The sequence below is a fragment of the Geospiza fortis genome, unplaced genomic scaffold (assembly GCF_000277835.1).
Source record: "Geospiza fortis unplaced genomic scaffold, GeoFor_1.0 scaffold31, whole genome shotgun sequence".
Taxonomy (NCBI): Eukaryota; Metazoa; Chordata; class Aves; order Passeriformes; family Thraupidae; genus Geospiza; species Geospiza fortis.
The window spans coordinates 1,004,101-1,022,993 of NW_005054483.1; the positions used below are offsets into that span (position 1 = coordinate 1,004,101).

The window sequence follows — 18,893 nt, forward strand, 5'->3', positions numbered from 1 at the left end:
GTACACTGGCATAGCCACAGTGAAATTACAACAAGCAAAAGTCTTCTCTTCAACATTACAATTGTACAAACTAAAAACTTCACTTTAATATTACTAAGTATCCATAGAATGCTGAATTTTTAATATAAACACTGGGGTGAAAAAGGGCCACTCAAAGTACACCCACAAGTTTGGTTGGTTCTCAAACAAAACCAAACTCAAAATACCCCATTTTTCTAAATCATCTTGTAGGGTCCAGCTTTTATTATTAAGACAACAAGCAGAAAGCAAACCCATCATCCAAGAATTTTAATGTATCCAGAGAAGCTGAATTAAATACAACGGAAGGAAACAATTAAAAGGGACTGGTTTCTGTTTCCAATTGCTCTAAGCATTATGAATTATTATTACCTCTCAGACTAAAAGAAGTATAATATTGGTCAGACAGTAAAAACAAATCTAGAAATGGGACAGATTGTCATTTAAACTGAAAATTTAATTTTTCATGTAGGGCTTTGAGCACATAACTGGCACATTTAAATACAGCAAATTTTATTTCCTAAATGCTTTTAACTACTTGTGGTTTTTTTGAAAAAGCTTGGTCAGTATAATGAAATCAATCTTGCATTAAGCTCTTATTTCTCAAAGAATTGATGGTAAACAGAACATCAATCTAAAATCTCTGCCATAATTTCTTCTTTGTTACTGCTTTTATTAAGTAATTGGCTCTATTAAGAGAATTCTGCTGGAATCTAATCTAGAATTATTCTTCAAGACATTTCAGACCACAAAGTATTAAAGCAACTGGAGGACATACTTTCAGATAAATTGTCAAATGAGGAAAAAGCTTTTCTGGAGATAAATGAACTAGAAGGTCATTTATCATGCCTTGTCTATTTATGACTAACAGGTAGGATGGCAGTGAAGCCACCTCTGTGTTTGGGGTAGAGGGTTTTTAAAAAGGTGATTTTCACAAAAGTTAAGCAACAGACCATTGTCATAAAAAGATCTGTGGAAGACACTTTCCAACTAGGAGTAAACAACAGAGTTACAAATTCGTAAGACTTTCTGGAGACAGAACATAAAAATATAAAGTGAAAAGTAGATGGTACTAGAACAACTTGGTAGATCCACAACCAAGCAGCATTTCAAGCATGACTGACTAAAACCAGTACTGCCCATGAAACTTTCCACACTGCTTAAGAGACCGGGTTCTGCATAACATCAATCTATCCATCAATCTCTGCAAATCTCTATGGCTTTTCTAAAACTCACCATTTTAAAGTGGTTTTACACAGTATACTGCTAATTTAAACATTTTCTCCTATTGCTTTTTGCAATAATTCTAAATTAATAGAGGATCTAAAGTCAGTGAAAATACTTTTTCTTAAAAAAAACCAAGAAACAGATGCTAACTATTATAACCCAGTAACTCTTCTAATTTTTTTATCCCCCCAGAAAACTGCCACAGCTAAAAAACCCCACAAACATCAAGAAACCCAACTACAGAAAACATGGTTTGTAACTTGCAGTTACAAATTAAGAACAAAGCAATTTTAATCACTTTTTTTAGACATATCCCCAACTTCAATCTCCCTGAACTGTGGACATCAGAACTCCAGCAGAGCATCATCCTGCACAGCAGCAATTTCTCCACCCTTGTTCTGCACAAAGGAAGAGAGATTCCCATATCCAAACTTGGTTTGGCTCTCAAAAGAGAGAGAAAACAAAACCATTAATATGATTCTGTGCTATAATATATTAAAGCCTTAAAACAAGATTTGAAGTTTAAGTGTGCAGACCTTGGCAGCCTTCTTCCTATGGCAGAAAATGACTCGTAAAATGCTTTTAAAAGCTTTTAAAGATACATCCACAAAAGAAAAGAGTATCCATTACAGATGATTACAAAGGTTAACTACAACTCCATTGAATCAGAATTCACTGACTCTCAAATCATGGAATAAAGCTGTGCCTATCAGCTTCTGGCAGTGGGTGAGAACATGAAAATATTTCTGGAGTAGACTCAGCAGCAGTCCCAGCTACTGCCTCTTCAATGCCAGCTTCTGGAAAGGCAGTAAATGGCAAATATAGACCATCAAAACCCTTAAACACTGACTGGTAATGTTTCTTTCCATACCAAACACATGTTATTTTTCACTTTGGGCACAAAGAAGAACCATAAAAGAAGCAGTCATTCTCACAAAATCCAGTAATAGCTTCAGACATTAATGTCTGAAACACTTAGAGGTACAGACAGCTTCATAATTTATTCTAAATTTTGTCATAATTAAGTCTAACAAGTTGACATTTCCCTTGTATCAGAATCCAATCCAAACACAAAAAGGAAACATATCTTTCCATAACTCAATGATTTTTGGCTAAAGCATCAACTTAAACCAAGGAGAGAAGTGTTTTGGCATCCTGACTGTTCTGATGAATCAACCAGACAGCACAGAATGCACACCCTGGAGTCAGTGTTTGAACACAGGCTTACATAAGCACAGTCATGTCCTTTTCTTGTGCATTTTTAAAATCAATATAGTACTTTGAATAGAGTATGACCTAGCTCAGTGTTGACAAGTTTAAAAAAAAAGGAATCTGAAACATTTTTTACTTCTAGTTTTGTTATTCTGCACTTATTGCCCAAGCACAAATGAAAGCATTGCTTGATTCCAAGGTGCATTGAGCATAGCATTCAATTTCTTGTAAAACATGTAGCTTTGATCCGTACAGGAGGTAAAAATTAGGTCTTTGCAGCAAAAGTCTTTCCAGAAAGCAGCATTGCATGAAATAGAGGACAAGTACTACATGGCTACACTAAGTGCATCTATACCTAGAAACTGTGTAAATCTTAAAGAAAGTTTTGGGGTTTTTTAAAATTAAGTCTATTCTTGTTGCAATTTTGTGACAACTGCTTTTTTGGAGCCAGACTTCTGGAAGTGAATTATCTTTCAGAATGCTGACAAAAATGGAAAATAAATCGAAATACTGGTGGAGATAAGAATGGGTAAGGATGTGTGTGTGTATCCTGTTTGTTGGTCCTCTTTTAACATGAAACATGCATGCTCACATCCTTTTTGGGACTTTTATTAGCTGTGTGCTCAAAATGAAAGTAGCTGTGTTCCAGCCAGGGTAAATGCTCCCTAACAGCTGGATGGGATTACTTTATGCTTTGAAGATATCTGGAATTTATGGCAGTTTTATGACACTGCACATATTTTAGAGGAGCCAGAAGGATTCTCTCCTCTGAAAAATGCAGCACTTGGCTCTGTGCTCTGCAGCAGTGTCAGATCCTGAGCAAAGCTAACACACAATGAAATTTCAACTATTTTGTGCCTGTTGATCTGAAAACTAAAGGTGATTTGCTCCTCTTTTATCTTGAGAGCAGCTCTCCTCTCTCGAGGTTCAGAGACCTGCTCAGCCCAGAACAGAGTGCAGTCAGTAACCTGTGTGTGCCATTGCGTCAGGACTGTACAGGCTCTGGGTGGAATTCATTCAGAACCTGCCTCTGCTAGTCCTGCACTGACCTTCTGCAGATCACCATCCTCCTCAGCTGAGCTCCAAGGAGAAATCCTGCCTGCAAACAGCATGTTACAAGCTACAAGAGATGAAGTCATTCAGGTTTTTACACCAGTAACTTCTCTTATTTTCATTGGCTGTATCAACCTGATTTTTTTACTGAGGTCTTCAAAAACATTTGGAACACAGTTAAATATTAACAACTACATTTAAAGGTGACTATTTATTTATTCCCCTCCAAATTTGCTTGAATAAATCAAGAAAAGCGTACTATGAAGTAATTTACAGGTTTTTTTAACAGGGTTTATTCCACTACAATGGACTGAAATTAAGAGCTTCACCACACGATCATATTTGAATTATTTAGCATTCACAAAGTTTCAAGCGTCTAAAGCAGAAATAAGAACTTGAGATTTTTAATCAAAAGCTTGAAAGCAATTTTCTAGAAGGCATAGGAAAGCAGGAGTTATTTCTCTTCCATTTCACTTGAGCTGACAGAAACCCCATACCAGTTACACCAGACAATTCTGCAGGGCTGTATTCTCCACAAGTATCTTGTGAGTAAAGAAAACCTTCTCTCTTTGAAACAGGACAGAGGACAGACTTTAGTGTGGTTTTTTTCTCTTTAAAGAAGATAAAATTATTTTATTAAATAAAATAAATATCACTATTTTACCCTGCTGATAAGGATAAACCAACTCCACCACACCTGGTGTTTAACAGGCTAAACCACTGACAGCTCACCTAGAACTCTGTACACCTTCAAAAAAAATTCTAGAAATTAAGATTTCTATCGGGTTACTTGTGTCATTACTATTTTTTAGTATTCATTAGCTACTTTCCACTATCCAGTGGGAAATATAACACCAGAGATGAAAGGCAAAACAATGCCAGGAGCAAACATGTCTCTGTTAGAAATGGAGCTCTAAGTCAAGGTGCACGGCTCCATGTTCCCTGTGAAACACCAACAGCTGAAATTATTTTCTATAAATACCTTATATGCATTAATGCATAAGGACCTACAGCTGTGAGACATCACCTCCAGGTGAGAGGGAGAAAACACGACCAAAAAAGTGATTACTGTTGGCAGTGGATGAATCAGTTGTGATTTAAACATATCTTGAAAAATACTGGCTTAACAGGGTTTTACCTAAGTACTGGTAGTTTAATATGAAAGGACAAAAGTAAGAAAATAATTATTCTGAAACAAAAGGTTTTTAATCCTTTCTTTTCTTTTGCTTGTTTCCAATGATGGTTACAATCTTCCAGGTCATTTTAGACTGGTTACAGACTCCAGCTGCCACATGTACAGCTAATATTGGATAGAAACTGATGACTGTATAGAAGGTGACCTACTGCTCTTCCTAGAGGAAAAGCTTGGAATATTTGGGACTTGTGTTCTGTGAGGCTCCTGCAGCAGCTCAGAGACAGAGGAGCATGTACCTGCAGCTCAGAAAGCTCCTGCTGGCTCTCACCCAGGTGCTAAAGCAAACAAAACAACAGTGGTACAGAGGAAAAGTAGAAGTTCTGGTGATAGGAAATGCTGGGGAGAAAAGGGAGCAGTGGCAGAGTGTGAGACAGCAGGAAGAGCTGGAGGTAAAGAGGATGTCCATGCTTGTAGACAGGAAAGGAAGAAGAGCTGAGTACCTTCAGCAAGACTGAATGAGCAAGGGAGACATTCATTACCCTGATGCTTGTCTCCTGTTTGTCAGTTTTGAACACGCATAGTTTTAAAATAAAATTAAATGAAGCAGAGATTCATTGAAAATAAAAAAAAAGAAAAAGATCCTTATCTGTTATTGATAACATTGAGATGCCAGAAATCTGGATAAGCACTGTTCACAATGAATACAGTGCTGGGGTAAGTTTAAAACATTAGAATACCACCAACACAGTGCTCAACCAGAACTGAATTTCAGGGGATGCTGAAAATAATCAAATTCTGTACAACAAAGAAATGAAAAATGAGTGTGCCTAAAGCAAAAGCCATTCTTCTCCAGAACTACTTAATATAACCTCCTGATACTATCTTACAATTTCAATGAAGGCATTGCAGTGGCTCTGCAGATGCTCTGTGCTTTCTCAGCACCATGCTGCAGGTTCTGAAGCAAGTACAGAAAGTCTCAAAAGCTATCCTTTGAGCAGTGTTTATAAAACTCCAGGAATTACAAGCAGCAATCTGTAGAATCAGAAGTGTATTCTTCAATGTGCACACAACTAGAGAGTGAAAAGTTTGGAATAATTTCTATCACTTCTCCTAACCAGATTAACGAAGCTGTCAAATTCATCTTTCATTTCAAGACAATATGGGAAAATATTTTTGCACTTAGTTTGAGGATTTATAAAGCAATGTAACATCCTGCCTTTTTTAAAATGTGGGGAAGGAGAAAGGCTCTTTCCACAAAGCTGCTTCTCCTCAGAAATAGCACAGCTGAGTATCAGACGTGCACAGGAAGAGGGGGAGGGTTATATCCCAGCCTGTCCATTGTGCTGGAGGAGGACTTTTCCTATGGATGGGCCACCATCCTGTTATGTGGCTCTCAACTTCCTCCTGCATTGTGAGCCTCAAGTCATGGAAAGAGTAAAGTTCTTAAACTGAGGATTGTGTTGGGAACTCCAAACACTCTCAATACAAGTTAACCAAACAAATACATCATGGTCAGACTATTGACATCCTGGTTTAGTTTGCTGAAGCCACTATTCTTTTGAAAAAATAATGTAATCAGGAGAACTCTGGACAGTTATCTTGTTAGTTCTTTTGGCTTCTGATAACATTTGGACCAAGTGGGAAAAAAAAAGTCTGCAACCACAGTGGAAAGCCAAGTTCAAAATGCAAGACAATGCCACCTTCACAAAACAAACTCCCTAAGAGGCCAAATGGGAGTCAAAGATCCAAAGAAAACCCTATGATAATTACCTATAAAAAAATCAAGCTCTGAAATCTGAGAAATGGTACTCTAGCTGCATTTGGGAAACATTCATTTAAACATTCAGTTGATAAATTCTCAGCTCCAGTTTCACAAGGGCAACCTGTGCAAGGCTGATTTCAAGTGCCTCAGTGGGAGGGCAGCTGCCCCTCAAGACAAAGCTGTGGAGCAAAGTGACTGAGGAGCTGCTGGTGCTGGAGCAGCCCTGGGAGCCCACGTTCCAAGGGGAGGGTACAGGACATGCCAGGGCACTCAGCCCATGCAGTCAGGTGTGGAGCAGCCTGGTTTGTGCCACAGGCAGGCTCCACTGCCTGGAGCCACTGCACACTCAGCTCTGCAGGTACCTGGTAGCCCTCTGTTTTCTTCTGGCACCACTTCAGCAGGGCGTTCCTCTTGGAGCCTCCATACTCTCTTGCCAGGGCAGACAAGGGATCCTTCCTCTCTTCCCTAGGAACAAGGCCAGAAGAGCTTGTAACCCAACAGAAATAGGTATTTATAAAGGCTTAAATAGAAGGACAAATTCGTGGCACACTGGAAGAAGCAGGATACAGCACTTATGACTGAAAAACAGAACACACAGGAATACCTGCAAAAGACTTTGAGTTAGTTTGGAGTAATTCTTTCATTAGTAAATAATCCTTCTTTTTCCTTTAATCTTTTTTTACTAGATCTTTCCACCTCAATGATATTTCTTTCTAAGAGTTTGAAAAATTAAACTCACAACATAGTAAGTTCCAGCCTGAACCATTAAGCTAACTCAAGTGACTTTATTTCTTATTTAGAAAGAATATAAACTGATGCTATCTCTTTTGCATCTCATGGCTGATTACAAATGTCACCTTGAAACAACAAGTTTGCATTTGAGCAGCACGGTGTTATTAACAGAACACTTGCCTGAGACCTGGAGTTCTCAAAAAAGAAGGGGGAGATCTATGTAGGCTGATCTGCCATTTGATGTATTAGCACAATAAAAGCAGTCAATTAATTTCAATTCCAGTTTGTCAAGCTATCTTAAGTAATTTTTTCCTTAAGAAAAGATTAGGGAAGAAAAGAACAACCTAACTAAGTTGGCCGTTTTTTCATGAGCCTTACATTACAAGCATCTCTTCACCAGGATTCAGAAAAGAATTCTTAGATTTAAAAAATATATATTATAAAGGCCAATACTTCTTTAGTGGCCTGGCTACATCTCTCAGTATTTCTATAGATATTATAATGAACAGTCTTTGACAAAAAGAGCAAGTACTACACCATTATGGATATTAGTTACCACACAGGAAGTGTGACAGCAATTGTTCTTACTTTTAATAATCTCCATTTGGAAAATTAAAATAAGATAGCTACCAGTGAACTGCAAAGACTTCCCCATCTGCCATTTTTAAAGAGTTCTATCAAGATATAAGCAAAGTTTTCACAAAATTCACAGAGATGACACCCTAAGTTACTCTTTCTGAATATTTCCCAAAAGATACTGGGATTGTATATAATTCACTCTTAAATCTTCAACTCTTTGTTCTTTACAGCCCATATGGTGACTGGAAAGAGGGGTGGAATGTGGAAGTAAATAATAGCATCAGTGGATTCTCTGCTGCAGATTTACAGGTAGCAACTCTCCAGCTCCTGCTAAGGGCAAAGAAAGCATCCATGGAATGTGAATATCTTCCTGTGTGCCTGCTATAAACAGAACACCAGAGACTGTTCCATGCACCAGCATCTCTTGGTCAATGCACAAAAGAGAATGCGGCCCAACAGACAAGGAAATGTTTTAAGGCACTAATCCTAAGTACATGTATTGCAGTTTGCTTGGCCAGTCTTCAGTGACATATGGATGGGCAGGACCTCCAAGTTACTTAGAGATAACAGTTGAAATATCCATGAAAATTTATGTCCAGCAGGACAGTAAACACAAAACAGTAACTGCTATCTTTGATGCTGAGCCTTCAAACCTAACTGCTCATCTTGATTTAACATGACAAGGAAGTCAATAATTGTGCATTTAAAACATGAAATAAATTATCTGAACAGGTCACTGTATCTAAACTTCATAGGCACCACAACAGCCAGAATAAAGCTTCAAGAAATTCTGTACTTCAGTTCTTAAATCAGTACAAATATCAACAAATTACCCTGGTGATTTTCTCCTTTGGTGACTGAAACAAGTAACAATGGGATTGCATATTCAATCTATAATGAGGGTTATGCAACACTTTGAGAACTGAAGAACAGAGATCCGGGGCAACAATAGAACTCAAATAAAAATATCCCTCTCTCTTTATGCTAAACATACTGTTTAGCCATGAGGGAGCTGTACAGCCTGTTCTCAAATTCCAGCAAGAGCACATGGTTTATATCAGGTTCTCACAGTTATGAAAACACTGCTGAAGAAAATAAATTAGCATTAAGTTGTATGGAGACAATGAGAAATGGTTTGACATACAAATCTTACATTTTCACATATTAGGTCAACTGCATTCCAAATCAAAGAGCTAATGAAGTTTTACCTAGAACAGGGAACAGCAAACTGCAAGTATTTGTTCTAGTGAACTACACCAATAACTGTTTATCTTCCAATAACTTCCAGAGAAAGGTAGGGGAAAACAGAGAAACCTGCTCGTGTAACAAACTAGAGTGTCTCCAAAGGCCACACTCATCACCACACACCCACTGCTGCACAGCCCATTAAGTCTTTTGTAGCACTGAACACTGCAGGCAATGGTCAGGAGCACAGTAATGATTTGATAATTACAACTCTACAGTTTCACCCTGGAATGCCACACAGTTTGCTCCAGTCTGCAGACTGACACCAATACAACTCTATGTTACCAGTTCAAAGCTCATACACAGGTGTTTAAAACTTATTTCTGCACACACTCAGTTTAAATTTAGGCGCTAGCATACACATTAATTGCTGGTAGTAAAGTACCCACAATTAAACTCAGTTTAATTTCTGCACAATAAAAGCAAGGTAGCACTGAGGCCTGTCTCAGCTGATTTCAGAAAAATCATTTTCAAAAGCACCCACAGCTGTGAATACCTTAGAATTTTATATATATTGCAAATGTTTCTCAACATTAAGAGTTTAATACTTAAACTCTGCTGTACAAAAGCTTTGTCAGGAAGCTCTGTGAGAAATGGTCTTGACAGAGTTATTTAACCTTTGTCTGCAAATTTCCCAATCTATGAAGCAGAGCTGAGGACATACTTGGATAACGTGAGGATTAAATACTTTGAAGTCCTCTGACTGATAACACACCAGAGAGGAAAAGTTTTAAATTTACCACAGACTTATCTTTTGTCTTACTAATCAAAAGAGGTTGTCTGGCCATTTGTTCAGACTTGCACTATGACTCCATCTGTGGGACCAAAAAACCCAGGCCCATTCACTCATGATTATTAAAAAGACCTGTCAGTGTCTGGGATTAAGATCTGGGCATGCTGCTTTTTGTCTTCAACTGGGATTACAGAAGTTAAGGTTTATCATGGTCTCCCTGGGTCCAAGCCAGTCTGCATGATCTGCTCCATGTGCTGCAAACTCCCTTCCTGAATTTGGCTTTGTGGTATTTTGAACTGGTATTATTATTTAGTGACATGACTTCAGCTTGCTTTTCTACTGGAGTATAAAGTCTGCTATTAACTCATAAGCTTTAAAAAGCTTAACTTTTAGTCTAACTTTTAAACAAATACTGAGCTGCAGAAAAACCTTTCTGAAGCGCTTACAGATTACTGAAGATCATTACTGTGTGGGGTCTGCAGTCTCAGTACCAATATCATATACTAGAGGTATGCAGGCAGACAGCTGTGCAATTAACCCCAATAAAGGGGTTAATTAAATAATTACCTTATTCTGCTTCTGGTTGTAGGGGTGACTGATGCTGTAGGAGAAGATGAGAGGGACAGCTGTGGTGAGGTGGTGCCCATTGCCATGAGAGATGCTGGGGATGCTCCATCAGGTGCACTGATGTCCCTCTTGATTTCCTCACTACTTCTTCGAGACACTGAGGGGGGAATTGCCCAGGCATTTATCATTTGCAAACATAAAAACTTTCAAACTTGCTCTCAGACAAGCATTAGTTCAGAAACCAAGCATAGAAACCTATATCTAATAGTAGGTGTCAACATTCTTCTTGATGCTTTCCACTTTGGGAATACAAAGGATTTAGACTGCACTAGAAACATTTATGATCAAGCCTGTATTTTGAAGCAAAGAAAGTTTGATGGATGTATCTTAATGGAATATGACTACTCCCATTTGAAGGATTTAATGAATGAGAAGGAATTTTAACATCAAAACATTTATTTTCCTCTCGTCCATATGATTACACTGTGAAGCCTAAAGTAGTTAAGGAAAAAGAAAACCAAATCAGCTTAGAGATGACAGCTGTTTTATTTCCATTTAATTTTAATGAAGGATTGGCACGTATGTGATACTCTGGACATTAATTAAATATCATCAACAAGAATATCAAATGTTGACCTGAGATCAGTCAGCCACATTCCACAGAGCTTGCTTCATTTTATCAAAGGAAATAGTTTTTGTTTCAAATGAAAGCACAAGCATTGTACTCTGTAAAACCAAATTTGGAATTGTTACATATTCTCTACATGGAAGAGTTTCCAGTTAAAAGTATGAGGTTTGTCTTCATACTTAAATAATCACCATTGTTCATGCTTGTGGAAATCAAAGATTCAGCTCTCTACATAAACCGGGGACTTATTTTCTAATGACCTGGGGGCAAGTACATTAATTTATAAATACCAGACACAAGAAGTTTGGGCTCTTATACAAACAAAAACTATCTAAAACTTGTAAGCATTTACTCAAATATAGGGGTTTTTAAAAGAAATTGATTTAAAATCAATTCTGCTGGGATTTTACAGAGCATCATTTTCACAGTATTACACTATTTGTGTGCTATAACTGATAAAGATTTGGTTTTAGAAGCCCCTGCTGATACTGAGACATCAGTATTACAGGTTGGTAGTAAACTAACACTCTGCATAAACTTCTATTTAGCAAGTCTGGCTTTTTTAAAATCCAAAGTTAACATCAAATGTCCAGCAGTACTGAAGGATATTTGTGGGTTATGCCAGTCACAAAGCAGACCTGTAAGTACATGACTGAAATGAGAGTTCCTCATTTTCCTGATCACCTAAAAGCCATGGTGTTACCTGAAATGGATTTGGCACTTTCCATGGCAGGGACCCTGGGCAGAGACGCCGGCCGGCTGGTGGAGGATGTTCTCAGCAAATGCTCTGCACAGAGAGAAAGGAAAAGGAGAGAGTCATCCTTAGCACAGGTTCCAGTCAAATGTAAATATTCAGGTCTGAGTCACCAGTATTGCCCAGCAATGCCCAAGTTTGGCTGTTTTAGGGAGAGCAGGTCATTCTGTCTGGGAGATAGAAAAGCCCTAAAATTGCCCATTGCCAATGAAGTGCACCAGGAATACACCATGAGCACCTGAATCCTTTTGCCCTAAAGCAAAAAGGAAGATGTTCTCAGCAAATGGTGGAAGATGTTCTCAGCAAATGCTCTGCACAAAGAGAAAGGAGGGACTCATCCTTCCTGAAGGTTCCAAATGTAACATTCAGGTGTGAGTGACTGAGTTTGGCTGTTTTAGGGAGGGCAGGTGATTCTCTCTGGGAGATAGAAGAGCCCTAAAATTGCCCACTGCCAATGAAGTGCACCAGGAATGCACCATGAGCACCTGAACCCTTTTGCCCTAAAGCCTCTTGCTAATCCACTTGCCCTAGTCATAAAAAAATCCTTACACCAAAAGGCTGAGAAAGGAACCCCCAGTCAGCACACGGCCAAAAATATTCAATATGTCCTTCATAATGTTCAGTGGTAAAGCAGATTGCTTTATTTTTCCTCCTCTCTGGTGATTTATTTTTCCTCCTCTCTGGTTTGTTGGATTGACATTTTTTGGACTTCGGGGTTTTTTTTCATTTTATTATTAAATAAAATTACACATTTTTTCCTTTCTTCCTCCATGCAGTAGGGTCTAAAATGTTTCTTTACATATTGTATTACAAGATCAGTTCTGCCTAACACCAATGAGTAAAAAAAAAAACTACAACAATATTAATTTTCTATAGCAACAAATCAAAGCTATTTCTTACTATGAAATATTCCTTCAAGTAAAAGCTGCAAATAAAAGGTTTACATACTCCTACGTAGAAACACTTTGATGACAGTAATTTGAATGTAAAACCTCATGGAAACAAGGATTAAGAAAAGTGAAACCCCATTTATTAATTGAAAATGTGACATTTACATACATTGCTGGAGAGATACATTAAAAATAAATCTGTATGGCTGTAAACAAGAATTCTGTCTGGCACCCTCACTCCTGGAACACAGTCCTGCTCCTGCATTCACTGATTTAAAAAAAACCACAAAAGCCATGTAAAACATACCATTCATTTGGTGTTTAAGCTTATGTCTAACCCTTATGTCTTACCCTGAACTCTGTAACAATTAAAGAATCCTGTATTATCTTCTTGGAAAGGCATTTCAATATTCCTAAAAATATCAAAGTTTCTAAAATTAAAACTGCAGCTGCATTGTACAAATAGCCTCAATATGGATTCAACAAAAGCAAGAAGGAAATCTGGCACATAGAGACTATTATGAAGTGCTACAGAAAAAAAAAAAAACCCAACCCTTTAGAAAACATCAGACCTCAGGAATACCAAATTGAGAGGAAATATTCAGCCTGGAGTCATATGGGGATTATCTTGAGAAACATCTACACACAAAAAGCCCCTAAAGCAGGCATAAATCAGGGAACTACACCCAACACATGATAGCCATTCATTCTCACAGGAAGAGCACATTGTGAACAATGTTTTGAGAGACAAAACAAAGTTCACAGAACAGGGGAATATTGGGAAATAGATAAATCAACACTCAATTCCATTCAATTTTTCATCTGGCTGCTGAAGGTTCAATACTTAATTAGTTTATTTTATTATTCACATGCAATAAAATGCCAACGATCATCTTTGTTGCATTTTGGGGGGTTAAAAAACCTGTAGCTCCAGAGGTTGGGTTTTTTAATATCTGGGACAGCTGCAAGATATGTCCCTGAAATTATCTTATCTTGATTTTACAAGTGACCTTAGTTTATGCATACACTAAAATTTGTCAGAATAGTACCAAGTTATCAATATGCAATTGTGGTCTGTTGGAAATTCAAAAAAGCATCTTTATGTTACACCACCACATGTGATGAAACACAAGTAGAAAGAACTTAAACATGAGATAGTGTATGATTCTATTAAGATATTTTGATAATAAAAATATGTAACATGATAATGCTTTGGATACTAAATATTTTTTTAAAAAAACAATCAATAGTAGTGTTAAAAGCAAAGATTAAATGAACTTGAATCGGTACCTTGAACAGGAATTTCTGCATAGCTTGGTCTTTTGTCTGTCAGTGTAGCAAGGGGTTTTGAAGCTGAGATTGGCCCACTTATGGAATGCCTCTGAAATGGAAAAATACTTGTGTCAGACATAACTAGAAGGTTAAAAAAACCAAATGTGGAATTGCAAAATAAGCTTTAGAAATTCAGATATGACATTATTACTAATTTTAAAGAACTACAACAATAAAGGAACCTTTGAAATTTTTTTCCTTCTTTACTTAAAAAACTTTTACTTTTGCCAATCTGACTATGCCTTGATCCTGCAACATTTACTTCTTTGAGCTGAGTCCTGTTCCTCAGACCTATGTTAAAAATTATGGCTGTGAATGCTCTTGCAGTTTTTGTATTAATTCTCACTTTCATTTATATTTTGTTTGAACAAACCTGTTCTGGTTAAACTTGATGTGTTTATTTAAACCCACAGAACCCCCTATACAAAGCCAAGGTTTTAGTGCATGATCTGTGTTATTAACATAAGCCTCCACAGCTTTGTGCCTCTTCCTGGAAATCTGGGAGAATGGTGCAGTGGGTACAGTGACCCAAAGCACTCTTTGATAAGAAAAACACTACTGAAAAAATGGGGTTTATTCAGAATGTCAAGAGCTTTTGTTCCCACATATTTAACTGAGATGCTCTGGGAACAAATAGAGAGACACATTTTATCATTTGTCAAAGATGTAATAAAACACAATTTTTTTTTTGCCTTCTCAAGTCACTTCAATTTTTGTTCTCCTCTAAAGAGCTATGAATTGAGCATTTAGTTTTCAAGTTTTATATAAATATTTAGCAATATATGGCTTTTAGCAAGAACAAGATCACAGCTGTGTTCAGACTTGTACACACAATTCAGTAAGCACTGAAAAGGACTAAAATAAGCATTTTAGTCTCACACAGTGAATTGTACAAAGCAATAATTACCCCCAGAGTTACTGAAACAGATTCAGTTGCTGAAGGCTCATGGAGGATCACCCACAATTCTTTCAAATTAATCATTTCAAAGAGCCTATTGCAAATTATAGTTCATTCTTTATTCACCTTGTCCTTTCTATTAGATTCCAATATTTAATCATAATCAGTCCACTAATGTGTTTATCCTGAAAACTCTTTCAGGTCTCCATCTGGCCCAAGGTTAAAGGAGTCTTATCTTCACAAAATACTGAAGCTCAGATGTTTCTCACACCAAATTATGTAGGCAAGGCAGACAAATGCAGAATTGTGATTAAAACAAGTTAACAGTGTATACTTCACAGCCCCCCACAGCACAGGCAGGATTACAGGGCTACTGATTCATCAGTTAAGAGTCAAACTGGAGTTATGCTTCTGTGCTAGAAATCAAATGGAGAGAACAATGGCAAAGTACAGCATGAAGAATTTCATCACTTCATATACCCAATGTCCTGCACACACAAACACAAAGATTATGCCTTTAAATGTGCAGGTGAAAGTGACTGTGAGCCATGCACAGAAATGCCCACAACAGCTTGCCCTAAGAGCTGCCATTTCACACTAACATCACCTACTTAAAAAAACTCCAAACATTTCCTAACTGAAGGATGTGAACTGTACCAAAGTGAGCCATTTCAATGCATCTCCCCACCCCAGGAAACAGCTGAAATACGAGGCTAAAATAAAAATATTTCATTTCGGTTAGCTTTGGGACTGGCACTACAGAGACAGGGGAGTTTCAGCCAAGAAACACAGGTATGTACAGAGCTGGATAACCATATACCTTTATCCCTTAAAACCAAACATCCTTCATGGAAATTGTCAGAAAGTGGCTGTATCACTCAGCTGATAACTTGCTGTATATCGGTCTTGTCTCTTTGCAATCAAACAAACTGGTTGTCTCTGTTCCTGTTGGCACTGCAGACAGAGCTCCCTTGCACTGTTTAGTTCCTAATTCCAAATCTCACAGCTACCAACAGTAACACAGGGACTGATGCACTGCAAACCAGAGGAGCATGGACCAATTGATGCTTATCTATTTTCACCTGCCTTCATCCATGTAGCAGTGCACAGGTGTCTGGGAGATGCTTTAAATTTGAAACAGAACTATGGCAGGATGAACTAATCACCTCAAATATTTGGCTTCTGACTCCTCATCCTTGTGTCTGTTGTCAGCTATGGAAGGAAACACAACCATCACCACGATCCAGGTACCTCCTCCTGATCACTTTGCACTTCATGCCAGTGCACCTGCACAAGGCAATTGCAGAACAAACAGTTCTTCACATATTGACCAGCTAAGATATAGGAAGGCTTTGACACTAAACTGCTTGGACCTTGGAAGTTTATACGCTCAAAGCAAAACAGGGCATACAATGGTAACCTGTAAATCTGAAACCATGTGTGTTTCAGGACATTCAATGGTAACCTGCAAATCTGAAACCATGTGTGTTTCAGGACATTCAATGGTAACCTGTAAATCGGAAACCACTTCTGTTTCAGAGTCCTCCAGCTACAAAACAGAAAATGGAAGTACCCAGGGAAAGCAGCAGATATACTCCCCTGTCCTTATATTCCTCCCTAGGCATGTGCTTTGGTCACTCCCAGTGGCATACCAGACCAGCTAAGCTTTGGGCTAACCCAGCAGGGCTGTTTTCACATTCTGAAGAGCATTCTCTTCATACCTGCCTTCCTAAATTGCTTTGCAGTGCTGCTAAGAGCCATAGTAAAACACAGCTATGTGCCACTGCAGGCTTGGACCTGAAGCCAGAAAGGGTTTTGTTTGTTTTGTTTTGAGTTGCAAAATATATTCAAGAATCTATCTCATTATACATACACACAGCTGTAAAGAAAAACAAACCAAGCAAACAAAAACTCTTCAAGACTGAGGAAATCCATTTCACAGTCCAAAGACAAAGCATGTGGTTGATTCATCTGTACTTGGACAATGTTTTTTGCAACCAATCCATCTTGTGGAAGTATCAACACTGTGCCAGTTTCTCAGTAGGTGCCCATGTAAATATTTCCCCTGTGACAGCATTTAAGAGGAACAGAAATTAATGATGATAAACACTGCAACACCCATACAGAGATCCACCTTTCCTCAAAGACCTTAAAACATAGATGACTTCTATAAGGTGGGAGCAATAGGTCAGCTCACATAGTGATTACTTATTAAAATCTTGCTTTCAATTGCAAGAGAGAACAAACAAAAAATATTTTTAAAAAATTACATAGAACACAACAATAGAAAATGAGACAGCAATATGAAAATAAGAAAACTCAACCCCCTTCTCTCTTGAGCAGAAAATATTCACTTAACTGAGGTCATGAAACCCAATTGCCTTCTGGATAATTACAAGCACTTTGAAGAAAACCACCTATCTTCAGAAAGACAATAGAAGCTGTTTTTATTTACACACCCTTCCCTTTGTTTTTCAGGCAATGTTTCCCACTAATGAGTATCCAGCTGTTAATGACTTGGGTCTATACCAGAAGTTGAATTCAAAATTCAAGTAATTCTGGCAGATCAAGAACATCAAACAAAAGCTGTAAACCTGAGCAGCTCTGCAGTATTCTAAGAGATTACTTTGGTTCATGGTTAATTTACAGGTAAATAAAGTGAGATAAGCCTTAGGCTTCACCAAAAAGTCTTCTGTCTGCCAAAGGTCTGGTTCAGCCCTTTGGAACACGAGATTAAGTCTGCCTCCTCCTCCAAGAGTGCAGAAATAAACAGAAATATAAAGCCAGATCAATAGGAACAAAGCATCTGTCAGCGAACTCATCACATTTAACTAATTTAGAGAACTGCTGTCAAGAGTGACTGAACCACAAGAAGAAGCAGAAGCTCTCCCAAGAAACCATTTAATTCCTTCTCTTTGCTTTAAGGCTATCTATTTGTTTCATGAAATTCACTCTTAAATGAATAAAAGCTGCACTAGTCTGAGAACAGGAGAACAGTCAGTCTGTTCCAGGTATTGTTCCTTGAGGACTAAAAGCTAATACAGCTACAGAGTCCTCAGTTCAGGCAGAGAATGTATTACCAAACCATTACACTGACCTACAGTGAAAATCAAGTTTTGGAACTTTTGGACAGCAATACCTTGAAGACAACAGGAGAATTATGGACATTAAAGGAGTAAAACAACATATATTATCTGACTTTTCTTTATGAATCTGGTCCCATCTGCTTGGTCCTTAAAATTGTTGGCTTCTGCCAAAATCTCACTTCATACAGCAAGTGAGATAATAAAGCCAGCAAAGATCTACAAAGCTGAACATCAGAGCCCTCACAATGTCACCTCAGTGCACCCAGGCTGCTGCAGCAGCTGAGCAAAAGCACAAAGCTCCAGAGGGGACAGCACAAAATACACCGCACCATCACCCACTGGCCAAACCCTGCCAGTGCAAAATGAACAAAGAGCAGAAATCTGCAATTATTTCCATCCTACCTGTAAGGCCTGCATTGAAAGATACATTTACACTGATCATTGCTGACAGATTCTGCACAGTCCTTAGTCCACTGCCAAAGGGATTACTGCTGTTTCCCTGCCAGGCACAGGACTAAGAACTGACAAACTGAACTCTAAAACTAAGGAATGCAAATAAAGTCTTCCTCTCACGCTTTTTAACAGCACAGGAATAGCAATGGTTGCAAATATTTAACAAGAACTTCCAAGTTTCCAACGTGGTTCTCAGTGAAACACTTGTTAGACTGAACAGTTTAGTAATTACTTACTTAAGGCAACATTTTATCATTATTTCCCCAGCAAGTCAGCCAGTATTTGTATGTCACCACCTGTAGTTTCACACAATCTTCCTCACAGAGAAGCATTAAGTGCAGTCATAAACCACCCACCTGCATGGGGGATACAGCAGCGGCTGGGGGAGTTTTCATGGGGCTTGGGCTCAGGGGAGTGCGAGGAATTGTGGCAGCAGCAGGGCTGGGAACTAGGAGGAACACGGAAAAGAAGCCACGGTGAGCATGACACTGTTCTGCAGCGCAACAGGAGACTGCTAAAGCCAACCCTCACCTTGTACTTTACATTACCAGTTTTACCAGATCACACTCTCAGAATTTCAATTAGCAAT

At 38.2% G+C, this 18,893-nt stretch overlaps 1 protein-coding gene across 4 annotated transcripts in view; it reads right to left on the reverse strand.

The window, feature by feature from the left end:
* SPECC1L (sperm antigen with calponin homology and coiled-coil domains 1 like) overlaps positions 1 to 18,893 on the reverse strand; it is a 50,111-nt gene that overhangs the window by 12,121 nt on the left and 19,097 nt on the right. For all 4 annotated transcript variants that reach the window (XM_031063177.1, XM_031063174.1, XM_031063176.1 and 1 more), the window contains 5 exons: positions 18,661 to 18,752; positions 13,826 to 13,916; positions 11,595 to 11,678; positions 10,264 to 10,420; positions 6,770 to 6,872 (listed from right to left, as the gene is read on the reverse strand). In XM_031063177.1, the coding sequence (XP_030919037.1) occupies positions 6,770 to 6,872; positions 10,264 to 10,420; positions 11,595 to 11,678; positions 13,826 to 13,916; positions 18,661 to 18,752 (527 nt within the window). The remainder of the gene's footprint in view (positions 1 to 6,769; positions 6,873 to 10,263; positions 10,421 to 11,594; positions 11,679 to 13,825; positions 13,917 to 18,660; positions 18,753 to 18,893) is intronic.